Below are 25,154 nucleotides of genomic sequence, written 5' to 3' on the forward strand. Positions count from 1 at the left end.
ACGTGTGCCGATAAGACGCGAGAGAAAGCAAAACATTGCAAAGAACTGTGAATTAAAAATACAAAGTAACAGAGTGGTCCGTCAATAGGAAATTGCCCAATTTAAAGTCTGTGAAATGTCCGATACCGTAGAAGCGGAGGGAAGAGAAAGAAACTGAGATCAAGATTTGAACTGTTATGTTTGATCCCAGCAGAGGGAAACCTGGATGTGAGAGATGTCTTTGAACTTTATATATAAATACTGTGCTCAAAACTACATTTACCAAGAGGCCTTGGTGTAGGAGAGAAAAAGTGATGACAGCGGAAGGAAATTGAAAGGAGGCTTGAGCCCGACAGACAGAAGCCTATGAAAGTGTGATTGAAGCTGGGGAAGGGAACCCCTATAAATTGTGATTGAAAGGTTTGAGCCGACGGAGGGAAACCTGTACTGAATTGTGGTAACCAGAAGGAAACACACTTTTGTTGAACTGTATTGCAAGCTAAAAGGTAACCTGGACAGGTGTGCGAAAAAGCCGAGAGGTCCAGCGGATAAACTTGTGACTTTTCATGGAAGGCCAAGCGGGCCCTGATCTACGAAACAAACTGCACCCTTGTGTCCGAAGCCTGAGTGTGACGCAAAGGTCCAAGTGTGCCACTTTACCCCGTGCTAGAAAATGTGGGGAAGGGAGTTTGCTCAGCCATACTGACATTTCTTTTGAGCACCGGTTTTCCTTTTGCATTACACATTACCTTTACACATGTATTGTATGAGAAATAGGGCAGACATTAGTTTTAACTAGTAAAGGACATTTTATTTTGACTAAGGACCGACTAGGACTGTATTTTCTTTTTTTTTGATGGTTGAGAATACTCCCATCTTAGTTACAGGCCAAGATAGGAGTTTTCCAAGCCCTTTTAAACCATCAATAAATACTGTGCTTCCCTTAGACTATGTATCTAGTTTTTAATACATTTTAGTTTGCCTCATTTAGCAACATAACGAGCAACAATGTAATCGCAATATCATCATGTGGGGTCCAACTTTGAGGCATATAGAATTGAGTAGCGAGGATCCCTGTGTTCGTGAGCGAAGGGCTTTTCAGTAGAGAAAGTGACTGTAGGGGGACGCGGTAAGCTTGTGAAGTGGATAAATGGGGACTTATTCCTAGACCCCTCTCAACTAAATACCAAATGTTGCCACACATTCCCTTCAACCTCCAGTTACTCACCTCTGGCCATCGCATCAGGGTTTCCATGCAAAACTGCTCCCTCTATATATTCACTGAAGACGATAAATCAATTCATCGACTGCCACCCCTTCTATCTATCCAACTCTGTTATGATACGCTCCTTTCTCGCACTCTGCGATCTCAAGACCTGCTCAACCTGTCCGTCCAGCACCAGACCTATTCTATAGACAGCTTCTAATCCCTTACTTATTTCTTAACACTGGAACTACCAGCCCCTAAAATTAGGATTACAACCACTATCTAGGGATTCCTATTAGAAGCAATGACTGCCTCGAAAAACGTCACATGTGTAAAGTGGCATCATCACCCCATTCCCAGTCATCCTCTACCCTGTTCCACCTATACAAAATTGTATAGCGCTGTACATCATTCAGATACTAGTATGTAAAGTCACCTTTTCAGGTTTCCCATTTCCACTTCAAACAACTGGTTTATGATGCCTAATCATCTCAATGCCCTAATATTGCAAAACACCCTGATACACAAATGCACATAGGCACGAACATGACCACCTATACTCTCTTGCATTCTCAAACACACATTTAAGCAAACACCCACTGTTTCCCACTATTCCCCGACTGTTCGCGTCAACCACAAGCAATTCTAAATTAAAGTGCAACTCTGCCTTCCAATGCCACTTCTTGCTTTAGATCTTTCCCCCGCCTGACCCGCCATCACTGGAACTCCTTGCCCCCTGAAATCAACAACATCCCTAGTGTCAGGGGTTGAAGATTGTTCTGAAAAGACATTTCCATGGAATGACAGCTGGCAAGACACATTGGCATCATGCCTCACTGATGACCCTTTCCCTAGTCTTAAACTGCACTCTATATTGTAACTATCGTACGTTTGTCTCCCTATGTATCTGTGCCGTGTTCCCCCTATATGACCAGTGCCTCACCATCACCACCAGGTTCTTGAAACATCCTCTTATCCATCTTATCTAACTGTAAAGCACCCAGCCATGGGACTGTTCCAGCTGCCAAATGCTCTTTAGTAAAGTGCTTCTTGTCGGAGCACTACACCCACCCTCATAAGTAAATACAAAATGGATCATAGTCAGTATATCCCCTGAAAAACTGTGGGGATGAAAAAAATACTTTCTCCTAGTAAAACAGCAATCTCAACATATTCTAGGACGGTTAAGATTATTTAACCAAACCCCAGTCCTGGAATATGTAGAGAAAGTGCTGGATAGTGGGAGGGAAAAAATATATTGTTTTGACAGCAATGTTCTTTCCAGGCAATATACTGACTGGATCCATACAAAATACTCCAAACATGAGGCTAGGGTTTGTACTGTGGAAGCCTTTTGGCAAAATGCTCTGTACATTGCTGAATGAAAATTCCTACGATCTGTTAGGAGTTTAATGCCAATCACAAGTACCTGAACCCCATTTTCAAAACAGATAGCAGCTTAACATCTATACTTCCTTGAATCCAACAATGAAATTGGAATGGAGGTACAGGTGAATGGACGAAACACATACATATATACATATACATACATATATAAACATATACACACATATATAGATGAAGAACTGTATACAATCCTTGGGACATGAATCTCCTCTTCTGCTTTAGTCTTGATTATGTCTTTAAGTTAGCAATTTAAGGAAACATCTTTTGTTGATTGTTTGATACTTGAGCTCGTTTTAACTTTAACTTTAATCTTTTCTACAATTTTTATATGTGTGTTCACTTTTTATGTAATAGTGAGAACTGTATAGCTTTTAGTCTTGACTTCATTCATCTTGGCCTTCGATATACCCCTGTTTACATTGCCCGAAATCCTGGCTTCTAATTTGCACGTTTAATACTGGCCGTGGTACTATTGTATTTTTACAGCACTAAGCACTTTAGCATTTTTCTATCTCGCTGCCAAAGAAAATTCATTTGACAATGTGTGAGGATTGATGTTCAAGATACTAACAAAGCACTTTGCACTATGCACTTTGAGGTTTTGGTTTGAGAGTTATGTTTACAGCACTATGCACTTTATAATCTTGAACTTAAAAAAGATCAAACGATCGGAATATCATAGTTCCTCACATATGTAAAGTTGTTAAATAGAAAATTAATTAGGGGCAGCGTGCAATTAATTTTATGATTCCAGTATTTGACTGCAAATTCAGGCCGTAATTGGGAATAATGTGTAAGTGTACAGCGAGCAGGTTTCGATTTCAATTAACAACTATCAGAGCGACAATATATTTAAAATTGTCACATAAACGAAAGTGAAAACCTGTCACTGCACACTGAACGGCACTAAAAAATGATTGTGATATCTCTAAATCTCTAAAAAATGCACTAAGCATGATAATCAACACATCTTAAAATGGCCGCATGCATTCAACACAGAATGCTTATGGGGTATTGCAAGAATTGAAAGAGAAGGAGGACAAAATGTGTAGGGCAGAATCATAGAGATCGAGCCCTTCTGTACTTAAAAGCACTTCACAGTCTCATTATGTTTTATATGTGAGCAAGAAACAGGAGCGTTGCGAAACGCGTCATAGGTTGTAATGCCTTGAATAAAACTGGATATGGCATAAGAACTTAGGAAATGTTAAGAAAAGTATGAAAATCCATAGTATGGAAATCCAGATCACGGATAAGGCTCCTCGTTTTCCATTTGTACTAATTTTTACATATAAATACAGGCAGAAATCACAGTTTCTTTTTAGTATTTGTTAAAAAAAGGAGGAAATACAGGTGTCTTGTTTAGCTCTCCAGATTGTCAACCGGGCCTTGTTGGACAATGTCTGTGTAAAGTAACATCCTTGAGAGGCTTAAAATGTGAAAATTGATCTTGGCTTGATGTGCAAGAACCCAGATCTGTGTACGAACTATTGTAGGCATCCAAGCATTACAATTTTATTTTCAATATATGTGGAAAGAAATGCTAGTTGCGACATATCTTTTGACAGAGAAAAAAATTAATGCGGATACAATGGCAAAAAAATAAATATGGATAGTCTGTATTTATCCGGGTGGCTAAAACATAAAATCACACATCTGAACTTATCTGTTTAGATCCATCATAGGTTCTTTGAGTTAATTCATGTAAAGCTCTGTGATACCTGGATCATGTGGCAGTCATGTGCTGTAGAAGAACTGGTCCTTTCCATGTATTGTATCCTTCCAAACAACAGTTCCCTTCTGGTGCTGACTGGATCTTGAGACTGTCTAGGTTAAGCACTCTGGACACATCACCCAGAAGACGGCTCACATTATAGAAAACTATCCACTGAAAGCATTGAGAAACAAATGTTGGGCAACATAGATACTTATTTTCCACTTTTCATTCACCCACCGTTCAAAATATTTATATCTGTTCTTTCCGGTCACATCCGCACCATCAGCAGAAGGCGGACAAATACAAGCTTGAGCTCTATAAAAATAGAAAGAAAATCAGTTAGAATTAATATAATTGTGTTTCCTCATTGCAGTTTGAGAGTGTATTAAAAAGTGCATTAAATGACTTAGTTAAGTTAGACTTGTACTCTCATTGGAGTGAGCATATGGCCCTTTTAGTAACGTGCATGCAATGGATGGGTATGCAGAATACCTCAGACACCAAATCGAACCAACTCAGGAAGATGGCAAAGGTGCTGTTCATTAATAATTATCTAACACAGGGAGTTACAGCGGACATCAACGGATATTCGCTTAAGCTCTCAGTGCATTTCTCCTAAAAACATCCTTATATGCAAAGAATACGTCAGACGTGATGTCATACTACGTGGCAAATAGAAAACATATGAAAGGTTGTGAGAGGCTTAAGGGGAACATCCAAGTATACATTGCACAGGAACTAGGATTGGGATTGGCTGCCCACTAGAAGGTGGACACGTATGACTACCTCTAAAAACATATCATCTTCAACACTATTAAGTACACAGTTTATCATTCAAACTATAAGGTCCTTTGTTATACGGCCCTCTATATTGGTTGACACGCTCATGCCATGTCTGGAAGATTTGATTCACTTAGCAGCATGTAAGCTCAGACCCAGGTGCCAGGAGGTGGACCCGACTTTACCTCCCCACCCAATTAGCCCAACATCTCTCATCACCCATGCCTTCTGCCATGAAGATTGTCTTTGAACTTGGCCTTGCAAAGTATTCTCGTCTCTGGGAATATATGGGAGTGTGAGCACTCACTATCGTTGTTCTAGGACTCCACGCTCCACTCTATTTCCATACTTGGCTCACATGACAGGACACCATGATTTGGTCCATTTTGCAGCATATAAATCTCTTAAATGAATAAAACTTGGCACGCTTGGTGTTCTTTCTTCGCACCTTAACAAGGGATGATTCAGCTTTGCACATTCACTGCTTTCAAGAATAGATAACCAACCTTGGCTGCTTCAACTTTGATACCAGGCCAGACAGCCTCGCCATTTGTTTCCACGATCTCAGCTTATTATTGCTGCAACACAGTTCTCGCCTTTTCTCTCCATGGGTTTTGGCTTACTAAACTCATAACACTGATGTCCAGTTTCTATAAAATGGTGGCTTTGCATGCAGTCTATTCACTACATATAGCCAGCTTCTAAGATGACTTAATCTACTTGGGTTACAGCATCTGTACAGTTATTGAACGGCTCAAATTTTCTGCAGTGCTTTGCATATGAAAGTTTACTCGATTCTTAACTTCGTCATCAGTTTCTATAAGATCCATGCATTCTCTTCAGCCAGTATTCCCACAGTGTCACGCTTGTCTTTCTTGACGTCACCAGCTCCTCTTTTTGCTCCTTTTCATATTCCTTCAGGGTGTTCCTCCCTCAGATTATTGGTTCTTCAGGATATATTCGATAGGGCTGTCTCAGTGAGTACCTTCTTTCGAATAATCGCAGTGGTATGGTCACAACTGCTGGTGTTAAGCATGGCACAATCTCAGGCTTTCAACATATAGGAGGTAGAGGGGTGGGATTTCCTGCAGAGGCATATAACTGCTCCTCTACAGGAGGTTCAGTTTTTCCTGCAGATACTTCCCATAAAGTAGTCCACAGCCACAAAATACAATTTTTGTAAAAAATAAGGCGACATATTGACTTCATCAACCTCACACCCAATTTGTTTGGGGCGTGTGGGTGGGAATTAAAATGAGATGTCCATGACCAGGATTGCATCCAAGAAAGTTATAACAATAATGATAACGTACTGTTCAAGAGTGCTTCAAACAGGGGTGTAATCATGATTCAACGCATAACTAATGTTACTGATGTTTGTGTAGTTGGAAGGCCACAGGGCAGCAGTGTCCCCTGGGCTAATAGGCTATTGATCATCTGGGTGCCCCACGTCTGCCAATGAACCCGATTCCCCCTGGTTCTCCATCACCTGCAGAGCACGCTCTCGTTCCCACCATTCAGTCGGCACTTTGGAAAGGCGTAGCCAAGGTTTCCAATTTCTCAACCTGCCAGAGCAGTGCATTAGTACCACAACCCTCTGGCCAGGAGGCACGATCTCCGTCTATGTGGCGCTACTTGCTCCAAGGTAGCTGCTGCAAGAACTGGGGCCCTTAAAAACTCTGGATTGGTGTTTTTGCCAAGTTAAATGGGATTTCTACTACAGGTAATGTGTTAACTGTAGAAATGTAGCTGGAGCAATCGACTCGACCTAAGCACCCATCTGTCATGGTGATGCGTCAATAGCAGCCACCCCTAATCCCCTCCATCTACCCCCCTGCCGGCAATTTTTTTTTTTTACTTGTGTAGATAAGCAGAGAGGTTCCTGGCTCAGTGCTGGCACGTCCTAAATGTCATACCCTGACATGAAGAAGTAACTCAGTAATTGGACTTTTTATATGACTCTTTCTGACCCAGATTCTTCTTTATACAAGCAGATCATCTTTTAAAATGAAGACTTTTTTTCTAAAACATTTATATACACGTCATTCAAGTACACTACCCCCACTTTACTCCATCTCAGTTTCCTACCACACCACTGTGAAACCACAAGCCTTTCCAGCTCCCGGATACAAGATGTATACCCTACTCAGCTGACAAATTCCATATCAGCATTATATAGGATCAAAACCTTATGCAGATCACTAAAGAAGGTATTCGCTCAAGCTATTCCACATATTTCCAAATTTCAATAGGCATCCTCTAGTTTTGTTTACCAACTCGTCCCATGCCATTATTTGATCCCTTCCCATTGTCCATCTAAATACATTTGGCAGATGAACTCTATTCCAGAAGACTGCAGTATCCTTCTTTGCAATGGCAAAGGGAGTGTTTAGAAAGGACTCTATGATCCTGTGTGTGACCGGATCAACACATAGTCCCTACAAAATCAACAACCAATCTACTGCGGGTGACCAAGTTATTATTAATGATAATTCCCCTATAGTTTTCTTCCAGTATCTGAATGTATTCCCAGATTGTATGTTAAAAAGAGCCCCTTTCCTTTCAGCACCTAAAGCAAAGAACATTCCTGCAATTCCCTGTTTTGAAAAAGGTATTTTTTGGAGCACAATACTTGGTGTAAATGCTTGATTTGAACTAACCACAACATTGTTCCGATAGCCACTTCCCTTGCGTGCTGTAATGATCCCCTCCACTCCTTTTCCGGCAGAGTGTTACAGCGATCCGACAGGATTCCCCCCAGGAACCTGGTCTGTGATCCTTATCATGTGGCCAGGGGAAGGCATGCGCTCTCTGATCCTGACCCTGGGGGTGGTGCACTGCGGGAGGATCACATGGGGGTGTGAGGAGAATCAGACCAGGAAGACTGGGAGGAACCCCTTTTACGTTTCCCCATAACCCGGCCCTTTTTATGGCCTTTTGCCATTTTAAAGAAGTGGAGGAATGGAATTTTCCTAAAGTGGACTGCATGTCCCAGAATTCCTCAGGGACTGTGAAGAAGAAGAGGGATGAAGAGTCATGCATGAGCCAAGGTCAGATAGGCAAACCTAATAGCTTTTGGCCAGGACAGGCAATTAGTTCTAAAGGCCTGTACCCGATATCAATTAACCCACCTAGGGAGGGTATAAAAGGCTGCAGCAGGGAGGGGCAGTAGAAAGAAGCTCGAGCAGAAGCTGGAAGGTTCGCAGTAGCAGAAGTAGAAGGAGCAGAACCAGTTGACAAGGAAGTGTGACCACAGAAGAGAGGCCGGAGCAGAGGAAGAGCAGATTTCACCTGCAGGCTCCGAGTAGGTCCTGTGCTCACAAACCCTGTTTGGCTGTGGCAGCATTGGAAGAGACAGGCAGTCTTTCCAGGTGCGCACAATTGCTGTGAATGCAGAACTGAAGTTGTGCATCCACCCAAGGCCCTTGTGCAGAAACAAGCCGAGGGAAACTGGAGAGTAGAAGACTCTCCCTTAATGGGGCTGGATCAGAGACACCTGTGCAGCATAGGGGTTTGGGTCCCAGGAGTGCCCGTAGCAGCAGCAGTCACAGAAACCAAGCCGAGAACAGAAGCAGCCTGCAGTCATTGTGATTGTGGAGTCAGAAAAGGAGAAGCTCCAAATCAACAGAAATACCTTGTTGGTAACTGTACCCAGCTTTATTCGTACTTGCGTATACATCAAAGCGAGTAAAAGTTGTTTGTAGAAGTAGGAAGTCTCTCTAACACAGGAAATGTAACACAAACTTATGTTAACAATACTGAAGTGCACGGATGCAGTGAAAGAATTTTGTTAGAAGTATCTGTTAAGCAGAACGTCTCGCTGGCGCTCCGTACCTGATGTTCCTGGTGATGGTGAGGTTAACGCCAGACTGCCTCAGGATCAGAAGAGAAGGTGACGTGATTAACCAACCCAAGACACACCAGAATGTGACTAGGGGCCCTGGATCAGTTCCCCATGCCACGGGACTGCACTTCCCAAATTTATGTGGCGCAGGAACAGTGCCAGCACTGGCTGGGAAGGCTGGTGATGTCATGTCCAAAAGGTCCGATCTTGAGTGAGTGAGTGAATGGAGACGTTGATCCAAGGTCCGGTCAAAAGGAGCAGAAGACAGCTGACCAGGAGCGGATGAGAGCAGACCGGGCATGATGACAGCAGACCAACCAGCACAGGATCCAGACCAGTGGCCCAAGAAGGAGAGGCAGACTAGAGAGGAAGGAAGGAGCAGGCAGCAACAGGGGGTAGAAGAAGGGTCCTGTGCAAAGGACAAACAAAGGCAGGCAAGGAGAAGCCGTAGGCTAGGGAACCAGAGACTCAGAGAGCAGGAGCAAGGCCATAAGGAATAAGGCAGCAAGGACAAGATTTCGGAGCGAAGCACGAGTGCCGAGCAAAAGCTAAGACGCAATGCACTGTGCTTCCCCGGAAGCTCTTATATCATCGGCACCATAACAAAGCTTGCAATGCAAGCCGCTGTTGCCAAGTGCCCGAAATACCTCGCATGCGCGGATTGAGGGATAGGGAAATCCGCGCATGCGCGGGCAGCCCGCACCAGACCTGCCCTGGACCTGCCGTGACACCACACCACGAAGCAGAGAGAACCGCCAATGCGGGTAGACGGCAGGATCCCGTCACTGAGGGAAGATGTCGGGAACCCAGCCCTCGTGAGGTAACTAAAGGCAAGCAGGGAGGGCTCTGAAGCGGGTGGCGAGAGGAGCCTCGTAACAAGTGGTGCGTAATAGTAACTCGTTGCCGAGCGGTCGCTTGGAGACTGTTGCCGGTAAACTTATTGAAGCGGAACTGACTTTCCTGAAATGTTACAAGCACAGATTAACATTTGAAGAGCTTGTGCATGAAACAGTGATTCCCCAATACCTTGGAAGTTTAATGCTGACCGAAAAGTGGGAACACATCTTTTGAAGTGGCAGTTCAAGATTAAAACTAAATCGTGTGTGCCTAATTTCATTTCCAGTATGATACTTGTATCTTGTAACATTGTGAATACTGAAGTAGAAGATGTGGAAGTGGCTAAAGTTAAGCAAAGAACAAATATTACCCAAGCCAGCGGGCCAGACCTTGTTAAGAGAAACCAGCTCATTTGAGACTTGCACACCATTATTGTGAATCGCTGAAGCAGTTGTTAGCCCAGAGTCCTCTGGTATAAAAGTGACAAAGTTATCCAAAGCTAAAAGAGTGATACTTTGGGATAACTACTGGAGAAAAGGGTATATATGAAGTTCGGGAAAGAAGCTGGGTACTTGTTACACAGACTACATTTAAAATCTGTAGAGGGGAGACTGTTCAAGTTGAAAGAAATAATCTGGAAGCTAAAGACAGATTTTATGGTAGCTACAAGACAGAAGGGAAGGCAAAGAGGCTCCCCATTCTTGCCATTCAATAGAAAAGAGTGCCTTGCCAAACTGCAGACGTTGAAGTCTTGTTGAAGTTGCCTAACACTTTAAGTTGCAATAGCAGCAGTAAAACTGTGGTGGCCAACATTCTCGTCAGAACTAAAGTAGTTGAATGTAGTAGAAGCAGAACTAAACTGTGGGGCAAAGGAGTCTGCTTGCACAGTGTCATTAGTAGAAGGGAGTTGCTGGAGAGACAGCAAACCCAACGCAGAAGTATCCTGACAAACTATATGTAAAAGACGCCACAGAAATTGTATACAGAAGAGTTGTACTTGAACAGAAGTGGTACTTTTGTTGTCAACTTTATCCATCCATTCTTTCCTGGAAGGAGGTTATCCAGGAACCCCCACTGGAGCGGTTTTTTGTGGAACTTGGAAAGGGGCTCTTTTCATTAAGCAAAGAAAGAACTGTTACCAGTGGATTTTTATTTATGTGAACTTGTGTTTCTTTGGAACTTTTCAAGACTTTTTTTCCTTGGAGGAATTTGATGTTGGGACATTTCTGGAGGGCGCAGGATCTGCCCAAGATGAGTAGAAGTCATCCAAGACACTGGTTGTTTGGTAACCTTTTATTTATGTTGCTTTTAATGCTTATGTTGTTTAGTGTGAGTTTTGGTGTTGTGCATGCTAGGAGGTTTTTCCTTAGATTCTAAACTAAGTAGGGAATCCACTGGTAGAGTAGGTTTAGTTAGGGTTTATTTTATATATTTTTTTTAAATAAAATGTCGAACCTTGAGAAAACTAAACACAGTTGTAAGTCTCGCATTACTGACGCCTGACAGAGCCCACATCCAGAGATCATCCATTCAGCCGATCTAGTGACCCGGATGAAAAGGACTGTAAAGCCTTCTGAAGGGTAGAGGTCAGTTCAGAGTTAATTGCCTCAATGGCATTTAGTTCAAGTGGGAGTCCTGAGGGATTTCTATTATTTGCCCAAGTGCCAGCCTCTAGAGCAAGCTCCTCTCTTAAGGTCGGGAAGTCTTTCACTTTCTCATTTGTTATGACATCTTCCATTCTTTTGATACCTTCTCTAAAGCCACACAAGCTTGAGGGCACCTGCAACATATGATTTGCCCATAAAGCTGATATCATGGTTGTTTGTGTCGTCACGGATTTGGTTTGTTGCCTGCTTCCAGATAATACCATTAGCATTTGTAAACTGCTGGATATCCCTACTATGGGCCTCATTACCCGGTAGGCGGTGAGCCATGGCGCTATTAGCGCCATGGCTCATGCCGGTAAAATACCAGCACCGCCTTGGCGGAAAGGGAATTTACCGCCCCATTCCAAGGTTGGAGGGGCGGTAAATCCCCCTTCCGCCATTGCCCTTCCCCATTCCCATTTCTGTCCCATAGGGCTCTATGGGAATGGGGAAGGCGCTAATTACGGCACCGCAATTTTGCGGTGCCGTAATTAGCTCCGAGGTCCCTTAGCGGGTTGGATTTTAACACCTGCAAAAAGCAGGCGTTAAATCCCCCAACCCGCAAAGGGACCTCGTAGTAAGGCGGTATGGATTTACCGGTACCGGTATTTTACCGGTAAATCCCTACCGCCATCCGTGTAATGAGGCCCTATGTCTTTTTCATAGAGTAACCTGCATTGATTACTCAATCCTGCCAACTCTAGGTATACAATCGTACATTTCTCCTTTGCAAACCACCAATCATTTACCACTGCCAATTATGAAGTGCATGTATAGACCTCTCATGCCATCTTGACCATAATCAACAGTGGGAGCTGCTTCCATTGCAATACATCAGCAGAAAAATGTCCAATTGACCAGGTTCAATTATAATCTCAGAACATCATTTTGTTTATCCCAATTTGTAGACCCGGGCACGTAAACTTCCAATCCACAAAGAGGGGAGTTCTTTCATAACTATGTCATTCCGCTCTTTGACAGGAACTCAATTGATCTCCCATTTCATCCAACAATGCATGGCATCTGAATTCTGTGATCATACCATTTCCCTTGGTCCAGAGAGCTTGGCGTCTCCCAAGTACAGCAAGATGCCATCTGCATACAGAGACCTGCTCCTCTGTCCCCCACAGCCATTTAATCTTGTTGAGCACCCATATATAACCATGTCTTTTTTCAGGATTACTCAAATAGTTGCCTCGTGATGGTAGGGGCGGAGGGCATGTCCCACTACCTAGTGTCCAGAAACATCTCCCATATGAGATTTCTCTCTTTCCTTTTAATTTCTTCTATAGTGCCCCACGTAAGCCATTTGGTCCTCCTTTCAACTGATCCATAGCAGCTTCAATATTCACATTGCTAAAAGTTTATCTAGGAGATCCTGCTATGTGGCTGATGACTGAGTAACTGGTTAAATCAGCCATGAAGGCTCCAAGTTCTTCACCTGAGCTCTCCTTTGTGGCTCATATAACAATTGATAATATTTAGCAAACATCTCCAATTTCTCTTGCCCCCAGACCTCGACTGTCTATACCCATTCATTATTCCCCTCTGTTATGCTCACCTGGTATCCACAGGGACGCCACCCAGCCGGTTTACTCGCTGGTATGCTTCTCAGCTTTGCCCTGATGTGGTCTGCGGGGAAGGTTCTGCCTGAAAATACAGGAGGACTGTGTTCAAGACTGAACGACTGGGGTAAGTATCCTCCCTCCACCCCCGTATGATTTCAGTCCCTCTGGCGCCCTCTCCTCACCTTGTGGTAGAATTAAGCGTGCTCTCTGTCCTGCCTTCTTTGCAGGGGCGCGTTGTCTTTCATGGGCAAGTGCAATCCAGTTCCTTCACGGACGCCGGCCCGTTTGATATTGTTCAGGTAGGTCTTATTGCTGTTCTTTAGTTTTGTTGCTATCCTGCATGCCTTTCTTTGTTTAAAATGTCTCTTTTTTTCTCCCTTAGGTATGCAGAGCTTCAGCGTGGCGAACTGGCTTGGTTGAGCCCCGCTGGTAAATGATGGCGCATTAAGAGCGCTATGATGCGGTAAGTAAGTGCTAAGCACAGCGCTGCGAAGTCTTGCCTTTGCTAACCTGTGTTTTCCTTCCTTGTATGTCGCGGTGTTCTTCAGTGCGAGTGGAATGTCCGGAGTGGTGCCAGCCGAGAGGCGACCAGCCAGGTAAGCCTTTTGAGCAGTTCGTAATTTGTAAATGTCTCTACTGCTTTCTTTAATGTTGCCTCCATCTTCCTCTTTCAGGTCGTTCTGTCCGGGAGGCATGCAGATTCAAGGAAGCTGTTCTCAGTAGCTGCAAGTGTTTAAAGATGAAGACTGCAGGTAAGATATTGCTGCTAATGATGTTCCTTTTGTCTCCTTGCAGGATCTGCTTCTCCGAGGTTCGAGGGAATAGCTGGACACGGTGAGCGTCATGTTGTAAGCTGCAAAGTAACGCGAAGCGTGTTGTCTTGCTCGGGGTGGTTTAAATAGCCCCAACAAAATCCAGGTAAAGTAGTCCCTAGGCTGCACCACCCAAAACACTAGACAGCATAGCTTGGTTCTTAGGAACCAAGCTATGTGGATGCCTCCATGTTGGCTGACAATACAATAAAGTAGTTCCCAAGCACATTGTTTTTCATGGTGTATGAGCCTGGCGCCATAGGCGCCAGGACTGGCCCCATGAGGGCTTTTGAAGAGGATGCCAGGCTCTAGAGGCCCGAGTCCTGACGCCACCTAGCCAACGGATTTGCCAGAGGGGGTTTTGGGCGAGGGTCGTGACACCCACACAGTTTTTCTGTTTCATCACCTTGCACATCTAGTCATCCAAATGTAACTTGGCCATAACCATAGTTTTCAACCATTTCCTCCTCCCTAGCTTTTTGTAGTTCACTCACACCTCTTCTGAAGTGGCAGGAACATAGTCAATCTCCAGTTGGTTAGCATTGGTTTCTTTCTCTTCCAGGTGTAAAAGTGTCCGTTTGCCTCGACCCCAAATCACCCAATGGCACCATTGAGAAAGAGAGAGAGAATTTTTACTTTACAGTGTTATGGGCCTCAACTACTTCCATGTCCAATAAATGGAAAGCATTTTGTCATCATATTCCTTTGTGTCGTCTTCGGAGCTAGATGACCCGTGATCCTGCCTAGATCTAGCACTGGGAGAAATCTGTAGTCTACTCTGGATAATTATCTGTAGTCTGCAGTTTAAAATTAGAATTCCTTCCTTCCAGGATGGACAGCTGGCCATGTGTTCTACATACTGAAGGTCAGTAAAAAGGCTGCCAGCACGGTAGGTTTAGTTCCTTTCTGCTAAATCATACATGATCCATCTAATTTGGCTTGGCCTGTACAACTGCGTTAAGTCCCCTGACACAATTACTAAACACATGGAGGGGAGGGATGGGCGAGCTCGAATTCCAAAATGTCTCATTTCATCCTAGGTGTCCTTCAACAAACTGAGCGGTGAATACACAATAATAAAAGTGTAGCTCAATATTCTGATACAGTCCAAGAGGCACACAAATCTACACAACGAGTCTAGTTCATTGCCTGCAATGGTAAACGGGAGCATTTCTATTAATACAATTGCAACTCCCCTACACGCAACATGAACCCTAGACTCTTCTGTAACGCACCCTTCCTCTAGACACCTACAACAAGTACACAAAGGGGGAGGGGTCTCCTGAAACAGTACTACATCTGGCTTGCACCTTTGAAAATACTTCTGGACTACCCTCTCTTCACTTTATTAAGCAATATGTTAACATTTCATAAAATATATTTCAAGCTGTCAGCTTGGGCCATCACCAGATTTGTTCAACAACTTGTTTTCCACATCTTTTACCTATTATCCGGCACATTAAATATGAAGCATTCAGTTGAGATAACCTGTATCTTCAAACCATCCCAAACCTCTCTGGTATCTGCCAACCCATTTCAATTAAAACCAACAAGCATACATTTATATAATCAAACCAATACAATTTACAGGAAACAAGTCTGTTAAACCCAAATGAGAGCTGGAGTCCTGCTCATTCCGTCTTTGTACATTTGCCAAATTACCCTCTTGAACAGTAAATCATCCCAAATCAACAGCACAGCCAACCCCAGGGTACCTTGTTCCTGCTGCTACAGAAAGAGTAGGATCTCTGATCTTTTTTTCCACTCTGCACCCCAAAACAATGACCATGTATCGATAGGCCCCCTGCAGGACACCAAAACAACTAAACACAAATATAAGAATCAGATAAATAGGACTTAGTGCTTGATTCACCACAATGGACGGGACATATTGTGGTATTGTTTTAAGAGGTTTCCCTACAGTATTTCGAATGACATTTTTTCGAATGCCATAATGTCGAAAACATTTGGCTGGAAAAAAAAAATTTTAATGTCTTTTTTTTCTGTTCGAAATGGGGGGGTACCCCAAACCCCCTTTTTTTAAACCCTTTTTTTACTCACAAAACCAAAAAAAAAAAAATGTAAATTAAAAAATAACATTCGAAATTTTGTTTTTTCAGCCAAATGTTTTCGACATTGTCATTCGAAAAAATGCATTCGACATATTAACTGGATACCGATTTAAGATGACTAGTGTTGTAACTTTTGCCAAATCCAGTACTGGCAAATTTAAGCCTCGGAAAACGAAGCCACATCCGAGGAAGAATAAAATGCCACCAGGACTTTATCGGCATTTTCAACCTAGACTTCTACTGGGAGCAACAAAGTGACACTCTCAAATCTGAACAAATTGTTGTCTAGCCTAATGATTTGCTTGTAGCACTATGTTAGGACAGGAATGGTTCTGTCTCACTTTTGCTGCTATCACGACTTTACATCTTCTCTTCGCTACTTTGGCTTATCATTCAATTTCCTTCTATGCATGCTTCCCCTTCAACCCCACACCACCGCCCAGATTTGAAACCTACATATAGTATGATTAAGGAATATGAATGTATAGGGTGTGTGTTTTTCTTCCTTTGCTTGTTATTTGCTTTTTTCTGTTTATGCCTTCAATGACAACAATTTTCTGTTTCATGCTTTATGCTGTTAATACAAAACTATTTTGTACTTTTTTACATAGACTGTGTGTTTCTTTTCTCACTTCAGGTACCCCATCTGTTTAGCCAATAGGACTAGATGTGATATTCACCGCAGCATTTATTGCAATAATTTTGGGTTAACAAAGGGTAGGTTACGAATATTTAGCCACCCGGTTTCTCAAAACACAAACCCATGGCACAGCAACACTCTTCATTCTATGATTTAAAATCCAGTACTTCAGGCCTCTGCTGTGTTCATCATTGTGCAAGTCTTCCAAACTTTCTGCTGCCTTCACACTTGTAGTTTCTCTCTCTGTGCATCCCAATCACAAATTATCTTGCAGTTCCTGTGAGTCTCCCAGAGGAAGCTAATCTATTACCTCAATTATATCAACATCTGAGATGGTTAATCTAGAGTTGTCAATCCCTGCTTTAACGTTTCATTGAGAAGCCACCCTCAACACAGGGAGTTCCTTCCCTCCCCACTCAACTGGTTAAGCAAAAAACTGTTTAAAAGATTCTTTTTTAGCCCTATTTCAGAAGCATATCATGCCCCTTGGATCCCTCTCGCCTGAGCCAACAATGAGCCAAGAACCAGGTCAGTTTACAGGAAATATATTGATATTTATTTAAATTTAAATTAATAGAAATTAGCACAAAAATGTCAAACACCACTTTATCCGTGGCACAACACAATCAACTTCTCACAGCATAAATACATCACAAAAGTGGAATTAAAAAGAACACCACAATCACAGTTCTTCACTTTCTGCAAATTTCAATTCACAAAATAATTACACTGATCAATAACGGAGGCAATTATCATGGAATGTTGTGCAATTTTGTGGCTTAAAAGGCTAGCAGTAGGATTTCATGATTGGTTCAAATACATATGGCAATTATGATTTTGCCCACACTTTTGGGTTAAAATAAGCACAGGGTGATTTAGCAATTTCTTTTTCAGGATCCCCCCACCCCCTTGCTTTGGACGATGTTGGAAAGTCGGGCAGAAAAATGTGAATGATTTGGGAATTTTGGATTTCAGACCCCCCCCTTACTGAAAGGCATGTGTTGTGGAAGTTAGATAAAAGGGTTGGACTGATTTAATAACAAAGATACCCCTCTTCCTCAAAGAAGTCGGGGTCAGCAGGACAGTAGGGAATATCCAATTAATTTATAAGCTATAGTTTTCAAAACACACTGGGAAGCAAGCCTTGTTAATTTAGAATTTTAACAAAATTCACTCTGTAGTGTTCTGCCAAATGGGGAATTGATTAAATGAATATTTTTGGTTTGCCCCCTCCTCCCCCGCCCACTATATAGGGAAATGATTCAAGGCAAGCAGACTCCCCCCCACCTTTTGGTTTCCCAGGGCTCAGTTTTACTTACATAGCAAGCCTGTGTTTAAGGTTCAGAAAGCCAGCTGCATCTCAGGACACTCTGGAAAGATAGGGCAGGAGTCTGGGTCCCCCACTCAAAGATGACCTCCTGCTGTCCACCATAGGATCCAGTCAGCTTTGAGGCCTTCCTATAAATAAACAGCTCTGCCCAGATGCACTCAGCAATCTCCTCTGGTGTCTCCTTCAAGCTGTCGGATGGTACATTTCAGCTGCCCTCTCGGTCTCCTGTCTGTCTTTGTCTTTCTTCTTTTTCTATGTGTCCCCTGTCCTAGTACAGTCCCACTTATATAGCAGGGATGACACCACCAATTTTACAATCTTGGGGGAAGTACCCTGCAATAATCCCTGCCACTAGGATTGGACAGTTACCCTTCTCTCTCCTCCCAAACTCAGCCTCCACGTCAGGATTGGTTTAGGGGTCTGGAGCAACATATGGCAATTCCCATTTGTCATCTTCCTTTGTTCTCTTTTCAACTTTTTGGCAAAAAAAATAGTTATGCATCACAACTTCATAATTCTACTAGCAACTGCAATACTATACATATTTTCAGATTCAGCTAATCATGGAGAATTAGATAAGCCGACCACCAAATCCGTACCATATAGCATTGCCATGTGGCACCTTTCTGCCGTTTCCATAAAAAGCACTACAGTTATGAATATGTAAGTTATTAAGCATATCCCTAATTTCATTTTCCTCCCCCTCTCCAACTCTCACATTTGGAACATGTTCGGATCAGCTAGAGACCTAGTCTAACTGGCCATTACAGTTCCCAGAGTCACAGATCAATGCATTTTATGTCCCCAAAATCGTCTTGAAATGACATTAAAAAATGGCACATAGATGAAATCCATCCACCATATGATGGCTGAGAAAAAGGCATTAATGATAATAGTGCTTTTAAATTAATTGTGAATCTTCATGTGGGACAAATGGCTCGGACTCCTGCCTTAAGGCCATTTGTTTTCACTGCGTCAGCCAGTGCCCAGAGTTCAATTTTTTAGCAGTCTCCTTTGTGCTGGAAGCTTGCTTTTTTAAGTGGGTGCCCCCATTTTCACACATATTAGTCAATGCTTTCAGAGCCACTGACTTTTTAAAACCGTTTTTATTTGCAAACACCTGTGCAAGGCCGTTTTTGTTTTGAATGTGTAAAAATCCTGTTTTCCATGTAACAGGGATCTTTGATTCCTCCTTCTTTTGTAAATTAAATGGTGCTCGTCCTTTGGTAATGACAGGTATGCCCGTTTCCACATGGCTCTTTAATTATACTTGAAAAACAACAACAAAGACTAGGCCGTTTTTGTTTCAGTGTTTAAAATCCTGCCATTCATGTGAAAGGGACTTCTGTTTTGGGTCTTTAAATACACCCCACACTGCTGCTGCTTTGTTCTTAGTTGAGGTGTGTGCATGTTTGGAAACTTTGTGCAGCATTTCATATCCTTTATCAAGTTATTTTCAGAAGAAGAGGGTGCCCGTTTATGTTTATTATTTATATTGCGCTACAAGGTACCCAAAGGCTTAAGGGTGCAGACAAACAAAGACCAAAAAATACAAAACAAGTCTTACATAAGACAGAAAAAAGGCAGGATATATCAACAACAATATACAAAAACGCACGACTGCGAAATAAAACAGGGAATAATGGAGACCCAAAAAATCAATTATACATATGGGCCGGGAAAGAGAAGTTTCCTTAAACAGTGTGGGTGATCAGATGATCAGATTACAACTGGAGGATCCCCTAGGGATGTATCTGCACAGTTTTAGGAACGCAGGTAGGGTACTAGTCCCACAACCCAATAGGACGCAATCATTGTTGCCTTGCGGGCTCCAGTCTTTCAAATCCAGCCTATGGAGAATTCTAAGATACGATAGTCTGACCCACCCAGCCCAGTTCTCTGTTTTAGCCAGGCTAGGACTTTAAACCGCAAGGCTTCTTTGGGTTCCTGACCATTAACCTTGCTGATATTAGTAATATTAAAGTTTCTCTGGTCCAAAACCAAGTCCTGAGTGCTCATGTCTTCTATTTTGGGCATGTGACACTTTCTTACACACAATTTCTGAGAAGATCCTAACTTGGGAAAGGCATTAATCTGTGTAGAGAGTTTATACGCCTCTTGGCCCGATTTCTGCATGGATGCTGGAATGGAGACAGATGGTTCCAGGGTAGAACTGACAGTGTTAGGCTTGGTGGGTATACTACTTTTGTTAATGATCAAAGGGGGCCTATCAAATGCTGGGACTTCCCTACTACAAGGGTCAGATTGTGAAGCCTTCTCTAGCAGCTCTTTTTGAAAGTTGACTTGACAGGCCTTGTCCAAGTTACCTGACTGGATCCCATCAGTTGGACTAAAGGATTCATTTGTTTGTGAGGCCATATTCTTGCTTAATGAACATGGATCCACAACCAATTTCCTTAGTGAATCCACTAAAAGGCCCAGATCGAAAGGGCTTGTGCATAGCAGTAGCTCTTTGGCAATACTGCCCATGAGATCCGGCCACTGATCAAGTACTGATTGATCTGAGAGGGATGGAAAGGACCCAGTCTCCTCTTTCGAGACACCAATAGATGACTTTGGATGCTCCATGTTATTTCCTGTATGATTCTCACCCCCTTCATGGGCAGAGGAGACAGCAGAAGTGATGGCATGCGCCATAGTTTTACTATTGTCCATTCTTAAGACACTAATCGGGGATACAGGGACTGTGGGCAATTCAGATTGAACATTCTACAATCTTTGTCTTCTTCGAGTTCTGAGAGTTAAGACCTCCAGTACCCGATCTCCTGCGGACGAAGGAAAAAAAGTAACTGGGCCTGCCTGTCCCATTTCCATCTGTCTTGTGATAACCTCATCACAAGACCCAGGGGTATAAAGTAACTGCTCCTGGTCCCTTGAACGTAAACTGTAGACACCCCATTTTCTACTGGTGGCCATAATGTATGCTATTAATTACACAAGTTGTTATTAAACAATGCCTAAGCGGGGCAAGGTGCTGCCAGGTGTGTATGCAGCCCCTCTCTCCAGGGAAAACTATATCCATATGAGAGACCACACACCTGCTACTTTCGTCTTCATATCCTTTTTCTCAAACCATTTATAGACTTCCTGTGGCTAAATGAAAATCCATGTCTTCCCCTTTGCAGGGAAAGAAGCATTTATTTAATAATTTCTGCTCTCCATTGGCTTTTTAGCTATTCAAAACAAGAGTCTCAGACGTTGCACTTGAATGATGTAGTACAGGAAGTTTGAGATGCTAGCATTCCCCTTCTCGTCTGGCCAACTGAATAACAACGTCCCTTACTTTGTAGTTGAAGAGGGTGTCCAGTCATTTGGTCGACTGAAAACTGGTCGAATGACATTTGGTCGACGCAATTTGGTCGAAAACCAAATGGTCGAATTTTTTTATTTATTTATATATTTATTTTTCGGGTTTTCGTTTTGTAAAAAAAGGGGGTTTTAGAGAAAAAAAGGGGGTTGGGGGGGACCCCCCCAAAAAAATAAAAAAAAAGGGTTAAAATAAAAAAAATAAAAAAAAAATGCGACCATTTGGTTTTCGACCAAATTGGTTCGACCATTTGTCTGGTCGACCAATTTTTTTCGACCAAATGTCTGGTAACCGTTGAAGAGTATTGAAATCACTGGGCGAAGCCCCTGCCGTGGGAGAAAGGCCTGTCCAGAACTTGATCCACCCTCTTCATAGAAAATAACTTTGAGTCTAAGTGGACAGAATCTCTCAGGGATCTATTTTTCTTAAAAAAGGTCAGCAGACCTGCCCTTCTCTCTGTCCAGCAGGCCCGCAATGTGGATGTTGCACCTTATTGACCTGCCTTCCACGCCTTCTGATCTTTCCTGCAGGATTCTCATGGCCTCAAGTCTTTCCTAAATTTGCCCTTTCATCACAGTCAATGTTTCTTCTAACTCTGATACGCGGACTTCCACACTTGATACACTGACCGTGACTGAGTGAAGGTCTGCCCTGATTAAGGATACATCCACTCCCACTCTGCCAATCTTTCTTCCAGAGCCAATATAGAGTCTTGTACTGGTCTGCGCAAAGCCGGAGAGAGCTCTTATATGCCAGTCAAATGGTTATTTCTTCAAGTTTCCCCCAGCGGATCAATCACCTCCTTCACTTCTCCTTGCTCCACGTGGCTCTGTAGTGAATTAGTTCATTGTATCTTGCAGGGTTCATGTGGTCTTATCTTTTCCGATGACGGTGGAAACTCTGTCATTCTCCTTGTCAATAATTGTGTGTATGGCACTGTCAACAATGTATTACTGTGGTGTCAATAATTGTGTATATGGCACTGCCAACAATGCATTGCTGGGGTATGCGTTTTCCCTTTGTTACTGTGCATTTCTGAGTTCCACTGGCTGGTTATTTCACTGTGTTCAATTCAAGGGTTCGGTATCAAGGAATTTGATTGAACCTGATCCAAATTTAATGTATGAAACAAATCATGATTTAATCTGCACTTGTAAAAAACAATTTACATAGCAGGAAACAACTTATTTGTCTTGGGCGGCACGGCCCAATGCGCGATCATGTGACACAATGCGTGATCACGTGCCTCAGCTGACGCGATTTGTCCCGACGGAGACTAACATGGCGCTGCTGAATACTTCTTTTGGCCGGAGTTTGCCTTTGGACACGTGACTGGCGGCCGCGAATGGGACAAAATCTTCTGTGTGCTTCAGGTAAGCGCAACGATGTTGGTTGTTGACTTTTAGAGGCTGCCTGCCATTAAGGGAGGTTTGTCCACATTTAGGTTACTACATGCTCGGTGACTATATATATATATTGCCACAGAATTTTGGGAGCTTTATTCATTTCTAGTCACCTTTCCATACCTTTCACGAGCCAACTCCAGCTGGCACTGCATGGTGTCAGAATTTGTCAGTTCTCACTGGGGAGTGTTTTTAACTAATGTGACTAGAATAAGTTCTACTTTTGTACATTAAAATGCCTGTTTGATCGTTCAGGCACGTTTTTACATCAGTGTGATTAGAATTAGTTTAAACTCTTGCATACTAAAATGCCTGTTTTTCGTTTAGGCACGTTTAACATCGGTGCAGCCCATTTTGGACACTTGTAGTTACTAGTATACCCATCCTCGCTTTTGTATCATCAATTGGACACATTTGGTAAGAATTGTTAGTTTACAACTCTTTATTCTTAATTTATACAGTGGGCCTCTCCCCGGTGGTGATTATATATCCATTAACACCTCACAGGTTGGAGCATTTCTGGCGCTCAGCATTCTTGTGTGCAGGAACTTTCCCTGGGACGCTGTCAATTAGTTCACACAGGTGGACCCAGCTACAAATGAAAGGGAGATACGAACAACCTCCCTATGTGTATGTGAAGGTTAGTTAATCTCCATTATTATATATTCTTTTCTCTTTCCCCGGTTTAGCATCTTGGGGCTTAATTACTAGTGTTAATACAGAGTAAGGCTAATTATGCCTTTGGGCCGCATCATATACCAGCATCACCACAGCTGGCTTAAGCACAATTGACCACATTGGGTTACACAATAAGTATGTGGCCTGTGGGTTTCCTTTACATTTTCCACCATCTGGGCCTGCTATAGCCATTCTACCTCTGTGCCGACACTTTTTAAATTATGATAATGTATTTAATTGGTATCGATTCTGCCCATGACCTGGTTCTATTGTGACGTTGAGACATCAATTTATGATGGTAGCACTTCTTTCTGTCTGACACCTCAGGTCCACCCTGGAGAATTCCATTCGGGCTGAGAGCAGGTTGTTGTTTGTGTCTACTAATTGATCTTTTTAATGATGTAATATACTGTTTCTTGAATTGGAGTTTATATATCGTTTCATGTCGTCACCAAAGTTAAGGGAATTTATGTATTTATGTTTCCCTTTTCTTTCTTTTTCCCTCCTCCCCTATTGTTAGAATGTAAACTTTTTACTCCTGATGAAGACGTCACTACAATAAAGTTCATACGTCGAAACCGGTTGAGTGTGGATTGGGATGTGGTCGTGGTCGGAGACTTCTGGGACACATCGCAATTGCTTAGGCCACTGATGCTATCTAGTGTGGCCCGACAGATTGATTGAACGTTCTTTCTATAAATGTTCCTGATGAATTATATGTCATGAATTTTCTTATAGATTTTATATTGTACACCCATTGGTGCTTAGTATGAGTGGATTGTTGGATGGATGCATGTGGATGAATGCTTGGACGATTGAATAGGATGAATTTTATTAATTAGATGTGGTTTTAAAAAAAAAAATAAGTGGTTTCCTGGTATGTAAATTGTTTTTTACAAGTGCAGATTAAATCATGATTTGTTCATACATTACATTTGTATCAGGTTCAATAAAATTCCTTGATACCGAATCCTTGAATTGTACTCTTTGGATGCCTTTCTGTGGTTATTTCACTGTGCATAGAGATCTTCAGCTCAACCAAGAACCCAGACGTGTGCCGCAAGCTCTCTGAATCTTCATTGGAGATCTTCAAGGAAGATTTACATTATGCATGGGGAAGCAGGAGGACACTACTGACCCTCTACTCCTGTTCCCCATGCAGAACCTCACACTCTCCCTCAGGCTAGGTCCAATATTGAATTATTCAACGCAGGGAAGGGCAGTGAGGTAATCAACTCCAGCCTTCAGGTTCTAGGTCTTGATACTCTGCAGATGCATTCCAATCCCCCCACACCTTAATACTGTTGCGGGGGCAGGGCAGTGCTCACCACAACGTTTGCTCCCCCTTTCCTGTAAGACATGCCTCGCTACATTAAGTGGATCATTGTCCCCTTCCTTGAGGGAGGTTTCCTCCTCCCTACAATCAGTCCACCAGATCGAGGGGGTAATCCCAGGAATACCTCCAAAATAGCAGTACGAGTTGCCGATTTGTGGAAATATCGAATGCAGCAATTTCCGACAATCCATATCCTTTATTTCAGCAGCTTCTGAGAAATCCTTCTCTACCGTCATTTAGAGGATGGAAATGGATTGCATGCAGTAATGTAAAACACCTCCGACCCTTTTGTGCATTGCGTGCCAAAGATGGGGAGACTTTGGCCATCATTAGTTCCCACTTTGATGGTCCCCATTCAAAACACTAACTTTTTAAAACAAAACAACTTTGAAGTTCTAAAAGGTTCCCCTGCAATTCGTGGGTGCAGCAAAAAGAAATTGAGTCTAAAAAAGTTATTTGACCTCACCATACAGCAGTAATTTTTTAAGACATGTGTCTAAGGAATATCACATTCAGAAATACTGCCAGGACCAACAATAGGAGGGTGGTAAAAATGAGTGAGATTTTTAA

The 25,154-nt window shown here is 42.7% G+C and overlaps 1 protein-coding gene across 1 annotated transcript in view; it reads right to left on the minus strand.

Moving 5' to 3' along the window:
• The window catches only part of CFAP91 (cilia and flagella associated protein 91), a 677,881-nt gene that overhangs the window by 503,644 nt on the left and 149,083 nt on the right, over window positions 1-25,154 (minus strand). Inside the window, exon 4 of the mRNA XM_069635853.1 lies at window positions 4,548-4,625. Coding sequence (XP_069491954.1) covers window positions 4,548-4,625 — 78 coding nt within the window. The remainder of the gene's footprint in view (window positions 1-4,547; window positions 4,626-25,154) is intronic.

The sequence above is a fragment of the Ambystoma mexicanum genome, chromosome 7p, assembly GCF_040938575.1.
Source record: "Ambystoma mexicanum isolate Mex_15411 chromosome 7p, UKY_AmexF1_1, whole genome shotgun sequence".
NCBI lineage: Eukaryota > Metazoa > Chordata > Amphibia > Caudata > Ambystomatidae > Ambystoma > Ambystoma mexicanum.